A 24,535-nucleotide genomic window follows, 5' to 3' on the forward strand; every position below is an offset into this window, starting at 1 on the left:
ATCCGAGGTTGGATCGCGGGGGCAGCAGCTTCAGTAGGGAAGCCCAGACTTTCTTCTCCACCAGCTTTAATTTCCCCGAGGAATTTGTAAAGCCTTTCATAACGCCTTCAGAAAGACCCTTCAAACAGCTTCGTAACAGGTTTACCAGCCGTCAGTGGGTAAAAGTTGGCGGCGACTGTAGTGAAGCACCAAATACTGCTGCGGTTCAAACAAATGTTCGTCTTCCAAATTAAACCGCGGCGCTGCCAGGTGCCAAAGAAACCTGATGTTACTTTTGAAGTCAGCCCAGGGAAGTTGTTTGGCAGCGTGAGGTGAGGACGGCGCTGGCTCATGTTCACAACTGATACGTGTGATTCTCTTCATCCTAAATCATCTGGATCTTAGAGTTCTTTAATGTCGCCTGTTTACTGCATCTCCCGGGACCCTGAGCCCACATTAGCGCTGTCGGAAAAATTATGTTTTTTTTTTATTTTAAACAAATGAATTACGTCAGGAAATGACCGAGAATCGCTCAGGAATTGGGTTCCAGCTGATCCGTCTCCAGCTGTAGCGTTAGCTTCAGGGATGCTATTGAAGCTCTTTATGTAATCACTTCTTTTGATGGCCCTATCAGTGCGCGGCGCCGCACGAGACATCAATATTTCATTGGAGATGAAGCTACGGAGACTTTCGCAGAAACTACTTTGAAGTGATGTGTGGACATTTCTGGTGTTGCTACATTGCTCTCTGCCTCTGGTTTTATTTCTCCGTCGATCTTGGAGGTGGATTTGTGTCGGTGCTGCTGGGCCTCAAACAGCTTTTCCCTCACACACTGTGAGGGATGGACCGTCCAGCGGATCATAAATCGTCTCTGCGGGCGAGCGGCTCAGCATATTGTGTCCAAAGGAACGACTCTGTGGGATAAACAACACAAGCAGAGAGGAATAAATAAGAATACACTCGATCTTTTATTCATATCTGACCAGGTGGGTTGGCAACTGCCTCAGATGGTTTGAATTCTGATCCTGAAAGAAAAGGCAAAGTATTGGCTACTTCGTTTTTGCGCAGGTGTGCGAAGCTAGCAGTTAGCGGCTTGATAAGATAATGTGTGATGCAAAAGCCCTCTGCAAGACTGCGCAATGGTGTTTGACACTAGCTCATAGTATTTATGGAAATCTAGTACCGGATGCTAACACCTACTGCTAGCATTGGACACTGGTTTTCTGACACCAGGTCATACCATTTACGGTTACCTTGAAGCATATATGAGAAGCCAGTGCAAATGCAAAGGTCTATTGCTAGTACGGGGAACTGGTGTTGGACAGTACCTAGTTGCGTATATGAAAAGCTAGTGGAAGTACTAAGGCCTATTGCTAGCATTGGACAATTGTTATTTGATGCCAGATTGTTAGGAGTATGAAAAGCTAATGTTCTAATGTTAGCGTAGAGCACTGGTTTATGACAATAGCTGGTAGTAGGTATGGAAAGCCAATACTGGATGGTAAGGCCTACTGCTAGGATTGGACACTGGTGTTGAATGCTACCTAGTTGCATATATGAAAAGCTAGTGGAAGTGCTAAGGCCTATTGCTAGCACTGGACAATTGTTATTTGATGCCAGATTGTTAGGAGTATGAAAAGCTAATGTTCTAATGTTAGCGTAGAGCACTGGTTTATGATAATAGCTGGTAGTAGGTATGGAAAGCCAATACTGGATGCTAAGGCCTACTGCTAGCATTGGACACTGGTGTTGAATGCTACCTAGTTGCATATATGAAAAGCTAGTGGAAGTGCTAAGGCCTATTGCTAGCATAGGTTTTGGAAAACAATTCATAGCATGTATGGCAAGCTAACGTGAGGTACTAAGGCCTACTGCTAGCATTGGACACTTGTTTTGAAAACCCGTTCCTAAAGTGTACGACAAGCTAAGATGGCGTACTAAGGTATTCTGCTAGAGAGCACTTCTAGTAAAAGCTTTACTTACCCTGACGATATTGACTTAAAATGACAATGTATGTCATATGTAGCTCGGTTGGAAACTTAGGCCCAGTCCGTAGCTCTATAACTCAAGACTCCTGAAAGCGTGTGGTGCTTGTGTTTGATGCTAATGTCTGGTGACTAAAAGGTGAGGCTAGTGTAGGTCTCTAAGGTGAACCATGAGTGGTTGCTAGATGAGAATGACATGCCAGCAGGTGCATGTTCTTCCTTAACAATAGGTCAACTGTCTTTGATATTAGTGTGACCCGGGAACAGGTTGGACTCAACCGTCTGTGTCAGACAGTTTATTAGTCATCATATGCAGGATAATCTCTCTTGGCCAGCAACTTGATCTTTGCTCTCTCCGTTAGCGCACACCGCCAAGTTTCTATGGCGACGGCGGATACGTTGCTGTTTGGGTGGAGATGCAGTGACGGGTTAATGATCAACTTCATTTGCCGCTCGAATACTTCCTAATGAGCCATTGATGGCGTGAGCGGACCACGGCCAGCGGGAGAATGAAGGAGAGAATGTGTTTATTCGCTGGATGATTGTATTGCTAAGCTAGCATCTCAGCTAACGCCGTACAATCTGTGACGGTAAAATAAATTGCCCCCAATAAATGCTATTGTCATTGATTTTGACTGCCTTTTTTTAACTTATTGATCTGTATGTGTGAGGGTGATTTGTTCTTGTTGATCTTATGTTTGAGTCTACTAACTCCTTATCTTAAGACGTTTCTATTTGTTCAGGCTTTTCCTTGATTTTCTGGAACTCCTGTTATGTTATCAGTTTTATCTTGACTTTTAAAGTATATACTTTATTGAATATTGTTTTGATTGTTTAAGCGCTTTGTGACCCTGGTCTGGAAAAGCGCTATACAAATAAAAATTACTTACTTACTTACTTACAATATTTTAATAATGATTATTGATTGATTGATTGATATTTCTCTCCATTTCAGTACATTTTTGAAATTCATGTTTTAGTTTTAGTTTATATGATAGATTCATTTTGATTAATTATGAATTTTAAGATGTATAACATAAAGAAAACAACAACCACAAAACCAAAAAGCCAATTTCACTCCATAAGTATTAGTTACGTATGTGGCCAAAAAATATTAGGTAATATTTCATAGTTGGGTTTTGTCAGTTTGCTCTCCTGGGAGACACTAGTATCCATGTTATTATGTATATGTTGATGTGTCAGGGATGACTCACAACCTCCCTAGGAGGTCGCACAGACCCACACAGGAAAAAAACACACAACATGTTTGTATAAGAAAGAAATTGACAATCAAACATCACGAAACTATGATTTTATATTTAAAATTGGTAAAAACGTACTTGTGACTCTAGCTCGATCCTATAGAGTTTTAAAAATATACATGGTTTAGTTTCGTTTTGAGAAGGAGCTTCATGTCTTAATTGTCCATTATTACTGGATGTTGCTTTGAAACGTACTGTATCCTGACATTTTTTGGCATGTGGAATAGTCATTCATCATATCCGGTCATGGATAAAACGTGTGTTAATCGCGTCTGAAACATCTGAAAATGCTTCAAATTGCACCTTTTTAAAATAACATTTTATTTATAGTGTGACTTGGTGTTTGTGTTTTCCCAATGGTAATTGAATCCTACAGTCTTTTATCTTGAAGATACTTGGAAGTGGACTCTAAATTGGGCAGTGGTCCTTAACTTTTGATGCACTGTGACCCGGTCTAATGTTGATATTATGTTTCCTACAGATAAATACAACAAAAATAAAGCGGCAACATGCATACAAATGAATCTCATAACGCTGAATCAGCAAGAAACTAATTGGTTTATACACAACAAGATGGTCCCATACGCAGCAAATTAATCAGAACTAACTTGGTCAATTAGAAAGTTTATAAACTGGTTCATTAAACTGTAAGAAAAAAAAGCTAATTTAAAATGCTAAATCTGGACAGTAGTAAATAAATATACTTAACCAGGAACAGTTGACTTTAACAAGATCAACAGTTGATTTTCAACACAACAAGGCCAAACGTACCATTAAAAGAGAAATTCAAGTTATTCGTGAAGTCAAAAGATTTGCCTCGACGGACGTGAAGTGAGTTTTAAAAGATGACGGCTCCGGAGCAGAACTAACGCGATTGGCCGGTTCCGTCTAGCGCGGCGGCAGGAAGACACTTTCATCAATTTCCGAGGATGACGTTGATGGTTTCGGGGGATTCTCGCTGGTGACGTGAACCCAAATCGAATTTCCACCACATCAAAAAAGATCAGCGACACACGCCGAAGATCTGAACGACCTTTTTAAGAGAAGCCGCCAGTGACACGAGTCGGTCCCGAGCGAGAGAAAACCTACCTGGAGCCACGTCGGTGATTGAATTCTAGTCATATTCTCCGCTAGCTTTTAGCTTCACCAGCTAATTACAGATATATTGCCATAGACGCCAAATTGCTTTGTGAGAAAGATGCCCGCGTTAGCACTTTATGCTATCTTAATGTGTTCAGCCGCATTAGCTTTATCGCTTTTACAGCTAGTATATGTCCATCATGCTTAGGTTTCACTTTCTGCCCTTTTAATTTCTCGCGCTACATTAGCGCTCTGCTCGTCTCTGATAGTGTTTTTGTACGAAACGTCTTTTCTTGGAACCGTGGAATATTTATAGCTTCATTAGCCATGAAAATATCGTAGCACTTTTCTTTAGCAACGTTAGCTTTTTAGCATCGATTGCTCATTAACCACGTCCATGATGTATTTCTCTCTATTATGTAAATATTTAAGCGGTATTTTCAATGTAATGCTTCAATTAACTTAAATCTCATGGTTTTTCTAGTTAGCTGAATGATTACTTAAGTTACATTAACAATTAATAATACTAGCATCATTAGCTCAGGAACTGGATACTTTTATGGTAGTTTTGCTTTAGCTTATGCTAACAGTCTTTTTAATAGTGACAAACTTTTTGATTTTATTAACTATCTGAAAAGAACAAAAAGCTTTGTGAGAACAAAGTAAATAAAATAATGATTAACTTGTGATAATAAATGTTGGACGAAAAAAAAAAAGGGTTACGGCGTTTGTCCGGTTGTGTATCGGGTGGTTCCGATGTCAGCGGATTAATGTTCACCGCAGTCAGTGTGCATGTGTGTGTGTGTGAAGTGCATGTGTGTGTGTGTCAACATGTGAGGGGGTCGGAAACACTGTGTTCTTCTCATCAAAGCACCACCCTCACTACTGTCTCCACGGAAACCAAAAGCAATTGGTACCTGTCGCATGGCAACATTGCCTGGTTCCTCTGAGACTCTCAGAGCTGCTGCTGGCTGAGGAGACACACACACACACACACACACATGTGCACACACACATATACACACAATTGAACACGCGCACACACACTCACAGACACACACATGCCAAATGCCCAGCTGTTTTCTCAGTCCACTTTGAAGTTAGTTCAATTTCACATCATTAAGAAAATGAGCAAAAAGTCTTTTGTTATTTAAGAAAGTACTTTAAGGCGTTTATATCGACTCTTGCGTGAAATTAAATGGATCCAACTGGTGAGTTTTAAAATGATAATTTAATCTATGGAAGTACATCAGTGCCCTGAGAATATCGAATACTTCAATTTCAATTGTTGACGTTTTTTTTATTGTAATTTTTCTTGAAAATAGAAAATTTTAAACAAAATTGTTTAATACAATAATTTGTATGCAAAAGTTTTTTTTGTTAATCATCATCGACTACAAAAATGTTAACAAATTCCTTTTTTTTAATCCATAGAGTAGGTATTATAATTCCAATAATTAAAAAATAAAATACAAAATGTCCCCAATTTCACCAATCAAAATCAAAAGAGTTTCTGCCGATCATGCAAAGAGAAAATGAGACAAAGTATTAGTTTAAAAAAATCTAACTTTCAAGAATTTGCATTATCTAATTTACTTTTGCTCTTCTGACCTAAATTTTGTTCTTCTCCTACAAATTTTATCTGATTTGAACCATTCATTTTTATCAATTCAGCTCGTTCCTGAAAAGCAGGCTATGTTCATTCTTTCTTTTATCTCTTTAATCTCACAACCAGAAACTTCATTCAACTTTAAAAACACGTTTGTCTACTTACTACTACTAATACTACTTCTACTACTACTTTTACTACTTCTACTTTTACTACTAATTCTACTACAATCCTACTATAGCTTTCACTTATATACTTCTGCTACTAATTCTTATACTAATTATACTTCTACTACTACTATGTATTCTACTCTCACTACTACTACTACTACTTCTACTACTACTATTAGTTCTACTACTTCTTTTACTGCCATTACCACTTCTACTCCAATTACTACCTCTACTCCCACTTATTCTACTCCCACTACTACTTCTACTCCCATTACTACCTCTACTCCCACTACTACTATTAAGTATTCTACTTCCACTATTACTTCTACTATGTATTCTAATCCCACTTATTCTACTCCCACTACTACTTCTACTCCCATTACTACCTCTACTACCACTACTACTATGAAGTATTCTACTCCCACTATTACTTCTACTATGTATTCTACTCCCATTACTACTTTTACTAATTCTACTTCCAATACTAATTCTAATACTTCTTATACCCTCACTGCTAGTTATTCTACTTCTTCCACTCCCACTTCTACTTCTACTACTTCTACTTCTACTCCTCTTCTTCTTCTTTTTTCTTCTCCTCAACCTTTTTCACTTTATTCTCATGTTTTCACATCATTCTTTCTTCTCTATGCCATAATTTCAACTGTTTACACACATTTTTACTTTGAATACTAATTCAATACTTTCACTCATTTCAGTTCACAGATTCAGATTCAAACTGCAGTTTCTTCTGGAAAAGCAATTATTCTAGTTCTGTTTGTCTTCTAACATCTTTATATTAAGAAGTTATTGTTTTAGTTTTACCCTGGTTTAACTTCTACGGAGCGTCTAGGCTGAAAGTCATATTATAATCCGAGCTTATTTGATTCTTAAAACCCTCAATTGTGTCTCACGTGGTCCCGCTGTGGAGGCTCCTGGTGAAGAGTCACCGTGGAAGGAGATGAAACTCCAGCATCAGTCCATCATGTGGTCTGCTGCAGACCCAGCCAGCTGTGTGATGGAAGGGATGCATATCAGTCCCACTCATCCATCGGTGCAATGAAACGCATCAGGAAGAGATTTAAAGGTGTCAGCAGGGACTGCAGGAGACGCCAGCGAGACCCCCTCCACCCCAGGAGAAAACTCCAGGGAAATAATACATGTAAATGTGGAGCACGTGAACATGCACTTACAGGGGAACGACGAAAAAGTCTCCTCACATCCGCCTTCTCAACCATCCAGAAAATGACTAGAATAGAACTCTAGAATATGTGGCTCAGGTGTCTCACTATAATGTGGATTTTCAGCTGAATAAATATATAGATCAAGATTTTTAGCTACAGTTCGAGCTGATGTTTGACTGAACCTGAAGGACTGAAGGTTTAATAATTAATGCTCATTTTTCCAGGCATCCAAGATTTCACTTGAATATTGCATGTTTGTTTACTTATGTTTTTTTCAAAGAAATCTTCTCTAAACTTCGTCAGTCCGAGTCTGGCCTCCGAAACTTTTATTTTCTCATTATAAAAATGATCTAACTGTCAAAATAGTTTTATAAAATAAAAAGCTATTTCACGTCTCTTTTTTTTTTCCTTTGGACATTTTTCTACGACAATTACTTCTTTTTTTTTTTACAATTATATTACATAACTATGTGGCAATTGATGCTTGTATTGGAAGATAAATAAAAAAAACATTTTAATTATGGTTTTGATTAAGTGTTGCTTATGTTAAATTTCGTTTTTACTTTTACTGCCAATTAATTAAAAGTTTTACAAGTATTTTAATCGTAATCGCATTTGTCTTTATTTTTCGACATCTTTTCATAAAAAAAATACAAGAAAAATAAGTTTGATTGTTTGACTTAATTATATTAGTCAATAACTAAAGGTAATAATATCAACAAACTTAAGAATATTTTTATATTTGGATGCAAATGTGAATTTACAGTTACACAAAGTTATATAATTGGAGGCAGTAAATAAATAAATCAGTGAATAACAATGTACCAGGTTCAATAATTCAACAAGAACAGATCATAACTTTACAGTCATGCAACTATCATGTTATCCACTTGTGGCTCGAAGAATGGTTTTTCAAAATAAAAGTAGATTATTGTTCATGTTGGGGACCCATGAAGATGTTTAAGTGTTTAAGAAACAGAGATTATTAAACAATTAAACACAGACTTGCAATGTAATTAAAACTGATTGGAGATTACAAAGGATGTTTGTCCTCAGGAAAAATGAACGTTCACGTGCTACAAAAGCAGGTTTGAATCTGCCTCGTGTGTCTACTGCCGAGTCCAAGCTTCCTCGCACCAGCGTTCACAAGGTTTTCCATTAGAGCTGCTGATTAAAACACAGCAGCGGACGAAACCAGCGGCTCACGTCCATTTCAACTGAACTCAGGTCAGCAGCCGGGACGACTCTTCATCGTATATTCCGTGTTGTAATCCGTCCATGATACATTATTGATTCTCAAGGTCGTTTTTCATGTCCCGAGGAGGGCGACCACAACACCGACTCGCCCCAAAATAATGTGTTTCAGAAGTGATTGACAGCAGGTGTACCACGGAATAAATGGTGACCGTTTGGACCCTTAATGCTAAATAAACATAAAAATATGAGTACAAATAATTGCAGTAACATTGATAAAACCAACAAGCAGATATAAACATGTGTATAATAGAAGAAAAATCCATTATTAAGTTAAAATATTGTATTTTTCATGGGCTATATTTATATTTATGAATATTATTATTTCTTTTTTAGTTCATTTTTAAATAGAACATTGTAATGCAAACACAGCAAGTAATTTAAATCAATCTTTAAGATCAGAAATGGCTAATTATAAATGTATCATATATAAATATGTTTAATGGTTTGAGGCATGAGGGTCTTCTGCCCTTCTGTCCCCCCTTTCTATTGACCTGATCAAGTTGCTATCCCATATCAAACTTGTCTGGTAGGTCAGTAAAAACAACAAGTAATTGTATGATAGATGGAAAATAATAGTTATAGTATCAAGATAAAATGTTTAATTTTTCATGGGTGTTTTGATGATTTAAAAATAAAAAAATTAGGTTCATTTTTCTTTATTTTCAATTTAATTACATATTATTAATATATGTTAATTGTTGCTTTTTATTACCATTATTATGTATGCATTATTTTTGTATCGTTTTATCCTAAGAATTATCAAATCCTCCACAAGTTTTACTTAATTTTAAAATAAAATATTGTAAGAACAAGACGGCAATAAAATAAAATCTTTAAAATTAAGAAAAATGGCCGACTTTTATTACATGTAAATATTGTCATAAATAAATATGGTTAATGGTAGAGATTTTAATGGGGGTCTTCTGCCCCCTTTTGTGCCCCCTTTTCTTTTGATCTGATTGAGTTGCCCTCCCCTATATAGTATTTACTGTAGTCTTCATCAAAAAATGTACCTTTTTGAGTATATGTACGATCAATACTTGACATACTTTGTTTGGGGGGGTCTTCTACCCCCCTTGCGCCCCCTTTCTCTTGACCTAATCGAGTTGCCTCTGCCCCCTACAACCTTCAGAGGTAAGATAATAAATATACATATATACTGTATATATATACACATATAGTAGTTTATATATACACACATATGTTCACACAGAGTACAGGCTCACTCTTGCTCTCGCGGACAAAATCGACTCGGTTAAGATCTCGGCACTAAATCATTTTTAATTAGGGAGCACTCAGATAAAGTACCTTGTTAGTCCAATTAAAATCAGACCATTTGCATAAGCAGATGGAAACAGAGAGTAAGCTGGTGAGTCTGGTCTGGCTTTTTAAAAAACAGGTTTGTGTCTGTGTGTTTGTCTGATAACGTTAACTAATAAAACAAAAACAGTCTCTGGACCTCATCAGTATCAGCACAGCAACCTTCTGGAGAGCACACCACTAGTTTACTCACCCCAGGTTGTAGTCCGACTAGCTTGATGGATTATTTATCGAGGCTGCACCTGCTCCGTCCCTCGGTAGGTTTGAGGGAAGAAGAAGAACCTTTGAGCAAACCCAGCCCTGGCTCGCATTCAAACTTTGCCTCTCACATTAAAAAACTTCTACCAAAATATTCAACAAGTGAACCGTTTGATTTATTCACAAGTCAGTGTCTGTCAATATTCATGAGCGCTGGTCATAATGTTGTGGCTGACTAGGAATATATATAAGGTTATTAAATGCTATTGTCTGTGTGTGTGTGTGATCTTAATGTCTTAGACTATTGCTTGAAAATGAGCATACTGACATCTTAGGGAAGATGTCAGTGGGGAGGCAACTTGATATGGTCAAAGGAAAGGGGGGCCACGGGGGGCAGTAGAAGAAGAACCCCATGAAAATGAAAACATGTCTATTTTCAATTAAATTTAAAGCATATGTATTACAAACAAAGTAATAGAGATTTCCTGAATTTAATCTTATTTTTGATAACTGAAAGGGGGCGCAAAGGTAGGGGGGCAGAAGACCCCCATGAAAATGAAAACATGTTCATTTTCAATGATATTTAAACGATATGCATCACATACAAAGTAATAGAGATTTCCAAAATTTAAGCTCCTTTTGTTAATTGTGAGGGGGCGAAAATGGTCTGCGGGGGAGAGTCAGAAGATGCCCGTATAAATTTGAATTAAGTACTACGATACATTTTATAATGTGTAGTAAATTATGATTATTTCAATATTCTACTAGAACGAGTTCGAGTCACACAGTGGAAGTTACTGATGTGTGAGTTTTTTAATGACAAAACCATGATTTGTCCCAGAATTTTGACCAAATAAGTGATAAAAACTGGCTACATTTCTTTTAATCTTCAAATGTCACATCAGGGGTCAGTAGAGCAGGTCAAGCTTATCCTTTAGGCAACCATGACCCTTATTGGTTATCTAGCTATTCACCTTTTACTCCATCTCTAACAGTTTTGATCAAAATCTCCTCAATATTCTCTCCAAACTTCTCCACATGATCGGTCCCTCTGAAAAAAAAAAAACACTTCTGATTTCATCCTTGCAAGTCAGTCGCAATGAGGCACTTCAGAACTCTGTCTTTTCGTCAGTCACTTCCTTTGCTCCGAAAGTACTCATTAAACCAGGGCCGTCGATGTAGAAACAAGCGGTCTTGAAGCAGCTTCATTATAAAAGAGGGAAGAAGGTATCGCTGAATTGATTTTGAATTTGATTTAAAGCATTAAAGAGTGAATAAGAGGATTAGATATAAACAAAATATTTAAAAAAATGTGTGTAAATCAACTAAAATGTTCCACCAGCCTGTAATCGTTACTGTATTCTTGCACTGTATTGATGTTACTGTTGCATTTTCATCCCCCTTGACTGAAACATTTAGTTACATATGGACCTATAGGCCCCATGAATATTCAGCGCACGTCCTCAGGTACGCTATATGCAAGGTCACTTGTCTGGACTGTACCTAACACAAGGTCAGAACCATTAGTACCCGATTAACATTCATGTCACACTGTTACGTCTCTGACCCGGGAGTGAGCGACAAAGACGTTCAAACTTTCCGGTCCAGAGCGAAAAAGGTCAGGGCTTGGCCGGATCTGGACACAAACCAAAGCTGGTGTCGTAGATCATGACGGGACTGAAGATCATTGTAAAGTTCAGCTTAGGACAGCAGAGTGGGTGTGGATATGGTGAACAAGGTTGTGTCCCAAATCGCACACTTCTGCACTTACACTTAATATTTTAGTATTATGAGCACTCAATTGGCCAGAAAAGTTTAGTGTGGATCGATGGACACTTTCCTCCCTTAACGGCCGCCATCTTAGGGACGTAGATGACGCTAAACTGAAGCTACGTCACTGACGATGCATCTTCAGAGCAGATACCGACGTACATGTCTCCAGAAAACACTCATTTTACCACAATACAACACAATAGTAATAACAAAATGAAACACAACTCATTAACTTGTTTCAATTGGTGAAAAGTGTTGTCAAGTGTCAGTGATAGTGTTTCAACGGCTGGTTGCGATCAGCGTTAAAAAGTAGTCGAAGAAGAAGCTGTTGAGACATCTCCGGGAAGTGTGTAGCAGCAGTGTTTGATTTCGAACATACTACATGTCGACATTTTTGCACTGCACAAGTGTCTTGTCACTGTACTGTACAGCAGTGCACTTAGAGAAGTTTGCAACAGCATTAATCTCCAGAAAAACAACGTTTTCTCAGTGGGTGGGGCTTAAGAACTTTTAGAAACGTAAACTTCGTAGAAGTCAAATGCGAAAATGCTTTTTTTAACTGTATAATTATTGTTACCCTAATTTTAATAGTAAAATGTATTTTCATCCGCTACAAAGAAAGTGCTTAAGTGAACCTGTGTTAAAAACAATTCCTGTAACGTTAGACGTGGGGAAGAATTAAACATCAAAAGTAAAGAGATTATTAAAAGCATAAACATATTTTCACAGATATAACATATTTTTCATATCCGATGGATACCAGAAAGATTAAAGAGTGAAATCTTTCATTAACTATTCAATGTTCATGTTATTTAAAGGGTTACAATAAGTAATTAATCAAATGTTTTCTATCAGGCAGAAATAATTCGACCTCTAAAGGCAGCACATGTGTGAGAATTCAGAATATTGTTTATTCTCTGCCGTCAGATGATTCAGGGCAACAAAACCATTTTTGTGATTGTTTGGGAAAAGACCTCACATTTAAAGTGCTTTTCTTTTTTTACAACAGTTGGGATTTGACTTGGCAGAGGAGGACGGAAGGATATCATCTGCATACAGTTGATGAAAGCCCTTTACTGCAGACACTTAATGAGAAATAAGACATAATAGATGAGAACAGCTGCAAACCCTGGTGCTCTGAGACTCTCCAGTGGGACAATAACGTTTGCTTGGCTGGAGAAGTGAAACATCATTTCTGAAATCACACATTTTACTTTCAGGGTGTAAGTTAAATGGCTCTTCAGCAGGAGCTTGAAAATGACTGTGCTGCAGGATTTAAAGTCTTCTGGTTTCTACAGATTGTTTCTGTCTGGTCGTGCAGTTCTTACACTTGTTGAAGTGGACGCATGGTTGTCGATACTCTTTGATGCAGAAGCCAATATTTCTGGCACTATAAGTATTATATTCAGAGACCGACAGTCAGATTAAAACTGTAGAAATAAAAGTATTAAAACATAAAAAAAAAATGCTGAGGTCAAAACCCTGGACTGTAACAAGATGGTTTCATATAAAGTTTATTATCGCTTATTTTCAATAGTTTACGAGTTTAATTTTTTAATAAACTTCGCTAATATTACATGCTAATAATTAAAAAAAAAATTAAACAAGTTCGATCATTTTTTTCCAAAATAAAACACCTAAAAAGGACCTAATAAACAGAGTTTATAAAATATTTTTTTCTTTTTGTGCGTCCCTCACGGACTGGTCCCTGGACTCGTGCCATAATGGAACCAGTTCCGAAAAAAACAATGACAACCAGACAGAAAAAGCAAATTTCCATGATTTTAATTTTCCCCGAAAACAGACGGGCAGAACAGAAGGGGGCCAAAAGTGGCCCTTTGACTGTAATCATGTGGCCCTATTTTATTTTGTATTTTTATTCTTATTATCATTAATTGTCTCTTAATGTGACTAGGTTTTTGTTTGAGGACTTTTGTCTTTTTGCTTTTACATTTGTATATTTATTCTATAATGCTCCTAAAGGAAATTGATTTGCTCAACCTTGAATTGAAGTTAGATTCATATTAGTTTCAGTCTCTCTTGCACCTGCACTTTGCTTTTATTTAAAGATTTAAAAAAGGACAAAGTCAACTTCAAAAGAATTTTGGGAGTAAGAACATTTTCGAAGCAACATATTTCATCACTTTGTTCAGTTGCAACCTTACGACTACTCATCCTACTTGTCTTTAGATCAAATATTAATGGAGAATTAAACGTCAGAAGGACTTTATGTGAGGTTTTTTCGTGAGCAACAAGAGAGTAAAAGGTCTGATTTGTTGTCAGTGAATGTAACGAGTTTACGGTTTTGGCCGCATCGTGACCCTTGTGTATTTGTCAGCAGATGCCTCAGTGATCCCCTGAGGAGTTGAAGGTGTCAGATACTTTAGAGATGAAGCCTTGCTCAGGGGCTGAGGTCGACTGTCATTAGTCTGACGAGATTGAACCGAACAACACGAAGATTCTGTGTTTGTCTTTTGACTGACGTGCAGTCGTCAATACTTCTGATCAAATGTTGTGTATTGAAGGTGATGAAACGCAGTGAAACATGAGCCCTCGCCACACATTCCACGGATAGCATCAAATATTAACAGACTTCATTCAGGAACGCCGGGAGAAATTGATGGATCGGTCGGTGCGTGGGGGACCGATCGATTAATAATATCGGTGCTCGCACACCTATTCTGCCGGAAGGCATGTAGCTTAGCAAGTTGACCGGTGATAAGCAGGAGACGTATTTTGTATTTAACTTTCAGAAACGACAGCAACAATAATGGCCATTGATCTCATGACGTTTAGTGATTAGTCCTCACGGAGTGTTCGACAGCAGATCAACCCGCCTTCGCCCGACAACCCATCAATCGCTAGCCTCACGTCTTCCTGCTCCGTCCTCTGGGAAATAATCGAAGTACATTAAGTATGCAGTCTGGTTTAACCCAATTAGCCCGCTCAGCAGCGAGGTTCGTGACATTCTGGCATGAATATGAGATCGGAATCGTTCCCTTTACAGTAACGTAATGAGAACCAATGCTGGTCAAAGTAAAATGTCAACAACTCAGTTCGGCCTATTTTTATCTATACATTCACTACACGATGTTGGATCTTAATCTCTGATAAACTGACGGACCGTCAAAGTGTTGGTGCGACTGGGGCGTAGAAGGGTTATGGTAATCGTTAAATCGTTGTCGTTTGGTGTGTGAATCTCTTTCCCAATTTTGAATCATTCTTAAGGATGTAAGAAGGCTCTTAAGAAGAATTTTCTAGATACTCTGGTTTAACCAAAAAAAATATTTTCTACTCACCCTCATGTCTACTCAGGGTTGGGATTATTTTCAGAGTAATCTGTTCCCTTTTAGAGTTATAGATAAAAATGTTTGTTCATTTTAATGTAGCTACTGGAGCTCAGTTTCCTCCCCTCGTCCAAAAGATACGCTTAAAAAGATCCAAATACCTCCGTACTTCTCGTCTGGTACTGGTAACGTCCATCTTTTATCGAAGCCTCGACAAGAGGAATTGTGACGGAAAAACCTAAACCAGTTTAAGTTTGTTTGTAGCAGAAGTTTAACCAATAACATGCTACAAAGATAGAAAGTACTCAGGGTAAATATTGCAAATGATCCCAGTAATAAGTAGAGTGGACATTAGAAGTCGAGGCTTCAATACAAGATGGACGTTAGAGACGTAGAGTATGGAGGTATTTGGAGGTTTTTAAGTGTCTTTTTGGACGAAGATGATGATCAAGACAACTGAGCTCCAGTCGCTACATTAAAATTAACAAACATTTTTGTCTATAACTTCTGAAAATAATCCTAGCTCTTAGTCGACATTAGGGTCAACTTGAGGTGAACCATCACTTTAACTGCATTCTTATTAGGTCCTAAGGATCAAGCCAAGACCGCTTCGTAAGAAGCTCTTAGTAGGGAGCTGTCCACTGCAGTGGTGCTGACCTGAATAAATAAATGTTCAGTGCGTAAGTCATACACAGAGAAAGTGCGACTTTGACAACACCTTTACCACAGGGTTGTTTTTATGTCTGGCTTTGATAATTTGGTCAAATTAGTATCCAGTTTTTCTGTCAAGTCACCGTGAGTTGTTTGAGTTTGTCGGCCAATCAAAGCCAAGGATGACAGAGGCAGGATTTTTGTATGTTGAAGTCAGCTGCCTCTTACATATTCCTTCTTAGTGAAAGATCTTCTTAGCCAAGAAAATACAGAAAAGCGCTCTACAAATATAAATTACTTCCTTTTACAGCGTTCTTAAGAGCAGTCATAAGAAGATGGTAGCACTAGGAGCATTCACACTTGTTCAAGCTAAGCGATATACTGGGCATATAAAGATTCTAAATAAATTTTTGATTTTTGCATTCCAATCGTAATTGATACATGTATAGGCAATTATTTATTTTACAGGAACTACACACATAAAGAGCCTCTGGCAATTCCAGCGGAATATTTCTTCTTTGCATGTCCAATGAGCCATTTCTTTACCTCAGGGTTTCCTGAGGCTCAAAAACAGCAAATTAGTTTTTATCACCTAATGATTCCAAGTCCCAGTAATGAATCTGTTTTTTCTTCCCTTATCTCTCCAGACAGCAACTTTGTCCTGGGAAATGCCCAGGTCCAGTCTCTCTACCCCATCGTCTACTGCTCGGACGGCTTCTGCGAGCTCACCGGTTTCGCCCGGGCGGAGCTCATGCAGAAGAGCTGCGCGTGTCACTTCCTGTATGGCCCGGAAACGAGTGACGCGTTCACGGCTCAGATCCAAGGAGCCCTGGACGAGAGGCGGGAGTTCAAGACCGAGCTGGTGTTCTACAAGAAAGAAGGTATTGTAGGTTTTGTTGCCGACAACTACAGTGAACACTGTTCAAGTTTATCGTGGGTGTTATGTTCCAGGACCACCCAAAATAAGTGAAGTAGCGCTTGGTTATTTTTGTCATTTTAAATCCTGTGAGTACCAATACTTATGTATGAATATAATTGATGAAGTAAGAGCTTGAGTGTTATTCAACGCTTAATAAGCCAATCAGAACCCAGGATTCTCACGTAAAAGCTCAGATTGGCCAATAGCATGCTGTGTTTTACAGATGAGAGCTATACTATTAAATTATTTTCACAATACCAAATCAATATTCAACAGCACTGTATTGATTGTATTTTCGGGGGATTTCAATATTATTTATTTTAAGGATTATTATAATTTTTTCGGGGGGTTTACATTTCAATAAAGTGCGTTTGTGATTGTGTTACAAATTAAATTGTTTAATAACCATTAGATGGCAGCAGTCATTACGCCCTCCACATCTAAAGAAACAATTAAATCCTCAAAGATCCTGGCAATGACTGAGGATGAGAGGATACAGTGACTCCAGCAGCTTTTAAAGCGGATGTTTAGACATATTTTGGTTTCAAAACAAATGAAAGAAGTTACAACTTATTCAAGAGTCACGTGGTCTGAAAATTCTGCAACACAAGAGTCGAGTACTCGAGTAATACTAAAATATATTCTTGATGAACAGTATTACAGTATATATTTTTGTTGACCCTGTATCGTGATATGTATTGTATCTCCAGATTCTAGACAATACAGCAAAAACCATGGTTTTTGAAGGAATACAGAAAAAAATCTATTATTTAAGTGGTGAAGCCGAAATATACAAACTTCGATATACGTAGGAAACACTGTATTGAGATTAGAGATGTGTCTTTATAAATCTAATAACTAGGGACTTTATAGTGAAGACAAAAAAGCAAAGGTCTGTGAGTTTGAAAAGAAAAACAAACACATAAAAAGGTTGGGTTAAGATTCAGGATTGGAACAGTTAAGCTCAGTATTCAATCTTATATTTCAAAGTGTTTTATTGAGTCAACCATTTGGTTTCTGGGTAAATGAAAAACCATATTTTAGAAAGAAACTTGTGTCCAATTATATAGAGGAACACTGGTGTCATCTTCACAAAAACACAGTGACTCTACTGCAGTTTGCTACAATTGCTAGTTATTAGCGGCAGCAGGCGAGAGCCAAGAGTCCACTTAAGTCAAACGCAGGAAGTGCAAACAAAACCATCGGTTGTCCAGGTCATTAAACTGAATTCTGGGGTTAAAACCGTCACAAACACAACTAATCCCACAGAGTTCTTAAGACTCTTCAGACCACCTGAGTTTTTTTTTTTTAAAGCTAGTTTCTGAAGAACACTTAAACCACAAAAGCAATGTTCCTTCATCGACTCAGTACATATTAGCATTCTCGTGGCACTCCAGGCTAAAGAGAGAGAGAATAAACACATTGAGATCCAACTCACTGACTCAAATTACTGTCGTTCTGTCCAACGGACCCAGAGGCACAATTTCATAGTTCTAATCCTGAACCTTTAATATATTCAGGTCATTAGGCATTCATCGCGGAGAAACCTCTTTAATCACATATCGTACAGATGTTCACGGGACCAGCAGTGAAGCTTGAAATATATCGACACGCGTCAGCTTTTGGTCGCGTGCGACTATGGGATGGATATATAGCTGAAGGTCATGTCGAGAAAAAGCGATGCGAGTTGGCCGGCGTCCAAAACTTGTCAAGCGATAGAAGACTTGCCCTTCAAATTAAGTGCATCCCAAGTTGTTTTAGTGTGAAAATGTCCAGGTTTTTATGGATGCATCACAACTTCGTGTTCACAGCACTTTAAAACAACAGCAGTTGACACAAAGTGCTGCACAAGGACATAAACTGTAACCTTAAACACGAAAGCACAAGAATAATACAATAAAAAAAAAGGCTCAAAGCAGCTTCAGAGAGGCGGCCAGGTACAAAATTTTAAATGTTATTAAAGGTTGGGAGAATTGTGAGAACAAGCATCTCCTTTTTTTTTTCTTGTAAAATACATCTTTATTTAGTTGTCGCCAAGTACTAGGAGGTCTAAAAATTCATCCCAGAAACAATTTGTAATAATACATCGAAAGTATAATTGAATCCACATGTCGTTTGAAATCCATTTGATAATAAAAAAAAAAAAGCACAAACCTCTTCCATGGAGTTCATTTCACACAGACTTCAGGCTTCACTGCAGACACTCAAAATGTTTGGTCTTCACTGAGAGATTGGTTTTGTCACCATAGTCGCAATCGAAAATGTTCTTATTTTAGCGATTTGATCGTGTTCTGTGTTTTATCAAGTCCTAGCTTTTCAACTATCCCTCTTGATTTTCCTCCCATTTGAGACTAAAGCATTATTTGATTTTGAATTTCTCAATAGAATAAAATGACTGGAGAATATAACGTTAACTTGTGTCTCACATTCCACCTGATCTGTTGGGTTGAAACAAACCTCCGTGACAGTCTTTGGAGATGAATTCAAAGATAGTTTTCCATTTCCCCGACAGATCCTAATCACTATTTATCAATGCAGTGTAACTAATGCTCGGGTGGATTTTGTATATTGATGAGAACCATCTGCTGTTTGACCGAAGCTTAGTTGTGATTATCCCGGAACAGAAGACATCACATGTTATTTAAACCAGTGTTATGTTCCAGTGGAACAAGGGCTACTTTGGTGCAATACGGATTCTAATATTCCACTGATCTCGCCACTTTAATGCATTATTTAGACCAGCAGAGGATCAGCCGTCGACCTGCAGAAGAGAGAATACAATATAATCAAAGCAACAGGAGAAGTCACGGGGGAATTTAGGCGAGTAACACAAAACCAAAACTGTTCATTAATGCAGACTCATGAATAAATGTGCGGGTTATCAGACACATCTGTCTTGTTTGATTCATATCTTTGAGACGAATGGGAAAACAGACCAAACGATCTAGTGAAGCTTTGCACGTTAATTATTTTTTAATAAGACTGATTTCATCAATCTTGTAAAAGTTAATAAACCTGAAGTTGTTTTGTTTATGTTGAAAATTTACAAATTGTCAGTGTGTTAGAAGTGATGAAGGGGTTTACATTTGGATTTTGTTGACAAATTATAATATATAATTATAATAATAACAATTACAACAACAACTATAATAATATTACCAAAAGTGTAACTTTTTTGAAGTAATGTTTACTAATATTCTGTGGTTATTATTATTTTCTTAAACTTTTTTTAAATACATGAATTTCCCACTTTACCAGTGGTTTTTAAAACCTAAATGTTTGTAGGCCCTCAGTTCTATTGTTAGCATTGCACTTGTTAGCATGTGTGCAGACTGGTGAGTAGCTTTTCTCTCTCTCTCTGGTCTCAATGAAAACAAAAGACACCATTTAACCAGGTCAACACAGGTATCTGATCTTGCCATGAACAATATAACCATCGGGTTTTATTAAACTTACTTTAAAAAATGTTTTACAACAGGGACGACTATCCTCGAGCTAGCATTTGGCTAATGTTGTTAGCCTTAGCACGCACATACTCTAGTAGAACATTGTCATTAATCTTTTGTTTGTTAAAAAAAGAGGCGTCTTTATTATACTTTAATAAGTAAATATGCCGTTTACTTAATTGGTCACTTGGGAATATTACGATTTTATTATATATTTTACAGTGTTTAACTGCATTTTTTGCTACTCCTGTATTGTATCTTGTACCGTTTATATTACAAATAACGTTTTATGTTGTGTACATAACTGAATAGTGCATAAAATATAACGTAGATAAACTTAACTTTTACTCAGTAGTTTGACTGTTCATGATGTAGAACATTCTGAACTAGATTTCCAACATTCCAAAGGAAGTTAGCGAGAAAAAACACAAACCAACCTTCATAAGATGTTCATTAAATGCACACAATCTAATTGAGATTGATGTTAGTCAAATCATTTGGATGGCACAAATGGTTTATGGTATTTTCATTACAATATAATGTCATTTTAAATTCGTCTTCTATACTCAACCACCAAAGCCTTGTTCCTAGAAGGAAAGTTCCTGAATCAAACTGCTCACACGGCCAGTCGATGGTCATGTTTTATACTGTATATAAGACGTACATGTTATATTTAATGCATGAGGATGTTATAGTCATCGTATAGCATTGTTCATCTTTTATTTACACTTCCTGCAGACATATGTCATGGAGTACAGTATGTACTTGTGTGGGTTTCTGACGGTTTCTCTGGTGTCTTACTTGGTTTACTTGCAACCACATATTCAGAATTAACACACTTGTAAGTATGTAATTCAGAGTGCTGCAACCAATGCAAATCTTGTTCTCAATATTAAATACATTCAGGATACGAGTCAAAATCCTGAAATTCAATAACATAAAAACAAAGACAATTTGCTTACATTTCCCCAATCAAATCTTAGTTCTTTTATTATTATTTTTTCTAATGGGAATTAGCCCATCGGACTTGCTACTGAATCAAAGTATCTTATTTATAAAATTATATAAAAAGAGTTGAAAAAAATTTAAATCATTTCTGCATCTTTCCTCTCACCAGGTACACAATTCTGGTGTCTTCTGGACATTGTACCCATCAAAAACGAGAAGGGGGAGGTGGTTTTGTTCCTCGTGTCCCACAAAGACATCAGTGACAAGAAGGATCAGGAGCCGGATCATGTACCTGAAACAGGTGAGTTCACTCGTGAGATCTGACTGGTTGATTCAAGAAAGGCATCGTAAAAGTTGTCAACGAACTGCCCAAAGTTCAACTGACGTATTACAGCAACAAACATGTTTATTAAACAAGTTTATTCAACTGCCTTTACTTTATCAGAAGAATATATAACCTTCAATGATCGGATCCAATACAGTAGCATTGATCGCTAGCCTTGAACAACAATCTTTAATTACGATCAATCACTAGAGAACATAACAGCAAGCAGAACATTGTGCCTTCTAGCAGTGCCATGGAGGTTAATATAATTTCATAAATCAATTAAACATTAATTAATATAGCTTTGTTTCGATTAATTTTCGCATTGAAAGTAGGCACTGTATTTAAGTCACGACTACCTTCATTCACATTAAACTAGGAATTGTAATGAAACTAATGGCAATTATGACTTATCGTATAAATGCTCATTGACTAAGGACCAGAGGATATAGTATGGTGACTTTAACTCACTATTTTGACTTTTTACACTTGCATTTTTCTTCTAAAAACATCTTCATGTGCTCGGTTACAAACTATTGTTACCTTGAAAATTGCGAAACAATTGTCCCATGTATTTCATGCTTTAGTCCTGGAAGATACACGTTCTTAAAGGACCACTGACTTAATAATGTCAAAGTTGAAGTCTTCCTCGAAAAGATTATTACTTTATAATGTCCCCCCCCCCCCGCCCTTCTGAAATCTCTGCGAATGAGAGGTTATGAGAGTGGGGTCCATTATGACGTACTAATGACTTCACTCATCCTCCAGCCAGCTGTTATCACGCCCCGCTTTGTTTGTACAACGAGACTTCCGCGATTGATGACAGTGACGAACCTTGTTTTTGACCAATCACAGCAGTGGGTGTGGATATGGTAAACAAGATTTCATCTTCAGAAAAGCAAATGTATTTCGTGAGTGGGCTCTTAAGCCATTTAAATATTTCAATGAAAATGCAAATATGAGAAAAATAGAGGTCCAAGACCTATTTAAGAAGCACTTAAATGGCGTTAAGCATGAATGTGTACATTTAGAAATACTGGCAGATGTTGGAACATGAAAGTGACAACAGAAGTGCGACAGAAGGTACTAAAGGAGTGAAATGTGCAGACAGCATGTAATTTAGCTGTCATTGACATCATATTGCTGGAGAAGCCGAAGACCTACACTTGTACAGTCCGTCTGGATTTTGTACACGGCATGAATCATTTAATACAAAAGGAACCTGTCAAACCTCAAGTGTGGGACACAGCAAGAGGGAAGCAAAGAATACAACAGGTAGAAATCAAGAGGAAAGAAAATAAGTGTTTTTTTCTAACTAATGCACCGGTTTAGCTTAATTGAAGAGTGTGGAGGGAAGAATCCAAATTATTATTTTTACCACGACATAACAGTAACGTTCTTTATTCCTGTGCACTTCTGAAATACTCTTTATACTTATTAGCCGTTTCTCTTCCAGAAGTTCATAGTATGCCTTTTTCTTAATTTAATCGGTGTGTAGTGCAGACAAAATACACATTATTGGAATATGGCTGTGACCAAAAACACAACTTGATTGTGCTTTTTTGCAAACTTAAGTGAGACACAGTTTAAAGAACTTGTTGAAGTCAATATTGACTTAACTTTAACTGGAATTGATCTTAAAACACTGAACAAGATCTTAATAATTTAGAACAGTCGAGAGCCTCTGAAAAAATCCTGTTTGCTCAGGTGTTACAGTAAATAAGTAGTAAATCCCATACACAAGATTGTAGACAGTGTCAGAGAAGATTCTATGATGGGATGTTGCTCCCCAAGGACCATGATGGACAATGATGCGTAAAACAAAAATGAGCCCCGTAATTGTTTTGTTGGGTAACGATTGCACCTTTTCAGCAGGGCTTATTAAACATTGAAGCTCTTAAAAACTTCTTGACCTAACCGTACCTGCTGTTGATGGTGGTTTTTAAAACACAAATAAGAAGCTCCTGCTGGGGCACAATTGAATAGTGATAAATATGATTTCTTTCTGAAATAATAATAATGGACATGGAGCTGCACAGAGTGTTGTTCTGAGAGGGCAACAGAAGCAACTCTCAGCTGAACTTTGTCCGAACGTCAGTGAAAACAACAAATGTTTATTTTTCAAAGTTTAGTTCCATGGTTCTAGACAAGAACACAATATCATCAAATGATATCAGTATCAAAAACAGATCTAAATACATAACTTAATATCAAAGCATCAAAGACAATACATATCATGTCAACTATATTACTATCAGAATAAATGATTCAACTAATCGTCACGTCCGCACATGGAAGGTTATATTACTCACTTTGATGTGGTTTCAACAGACATGTGGGAATTGTTTGGATCCTAGGACTGGTTAGGTGTCAATTTGGACCGCCCTTTTTATAGGAGGTGCCCAGGAAGTGAGACCATGCCCGCTTCCGGGGACACCGATGCTGCAGAAATGTTTAGTGTCTCCTTCTGGTAGGGAGGGTTAGTGCAGGAAATTGATGGTTGTTTGACCTCTGATTATTATTAAAAGGTGTTATAAAAACATAAATCAATTCTTTCCACCAGGAACTTTGATTAAGAGAAGCAAAAATAAAGAAAAATACACCAGAATGTATCCTCCTGTTGTATAAAATAGGTAGGTAGGTAGGTAGGTAGGTAGGTAGGTAGGTAGGTAGGTAGGTATGGTAGGTAGGTATGGTAGGTAGTTAGGGGGGTAGGGAGGTAGGCAGGTAGGTAGGTAGGGAGGGAGGGGGGTAGGTTAGGTAGGTAGGTAGGTAGGTAGGTAGGTGGGTAGGTAGGTAGGTAGGTTAGGTAAGTAGGTAGGTAGGTGGGTAGGTAGGTAGGTGGGTAGGTAGGTAGGTAGGTAGGTAGGTAGGTAGGTAGGTAGGTAGGTAGGTAGGTAGGTAGGTAGGTAGGTAGGTAGGTAAGTAGGTAGGTAGGTAGTTAGGGAGGTAGGGAGGTAGGGAGGTAGGCAGGTAGGGAGGGAGGGGGGTAGGTAGGTAGGTAGGTAGGTAGGTAGGTAGGTAGGTAGGTAGGTAGGTAGGTAGGTAGGTAGGTAGGTAGGTAGGTAGGTAGGTAGGTAGGTAGGTAGGTAGGTAGGTAGGTAGGTAGGTAGGTAGGTAGGTAGGTAGGTAGGTAGGTTAGGTT

At 37.6% G+C, this 24,535-nt stretch overlaps 1 protein-coding gene across 1 annotated transcript in view; it reads left to right on the forward strand.

Annotated features, from left to right (window-relative positions):
• Positions 1–24,535, forward strand: part of kcnh3 (potassium voltage-gated channel, subfamily H (eag-related), member 3) — a 109,094-nt gene that overhangs the window by 47,807 nt on the left and 36,752 nt on the right. The window contains exons 2-3 of the mRNA XM_087804335.1: positions 16,400–16,633; positions 21,235–21,366. Of these exons, the coding sequence (XP_087660461.1) occupies positions 16,400–16,633; positions 21,235–21,366 (366 nt within the window). The remainder of the gene's footprint in view (positions 1–16,399; positions 16,634–21,234; positions 21,367–24,535) is intronic.

The sequence above is a fragment of the Callionymus lyra genome, chromosome 12 (genome assembly GCF_982586985.1).
Source record: "Callionymus lyra chromosome 12, fCalLyr1.hap1.1, whole genome shotgun sequence".
In the NCBI taxonomy this organism is placed as follows: domain Eukaryota; kingdom Metazoa; phylum Chordata; class Actinopteri; order Syngnathiformes; family Callionymidae; genus Callionymus; species Callionymus lyra.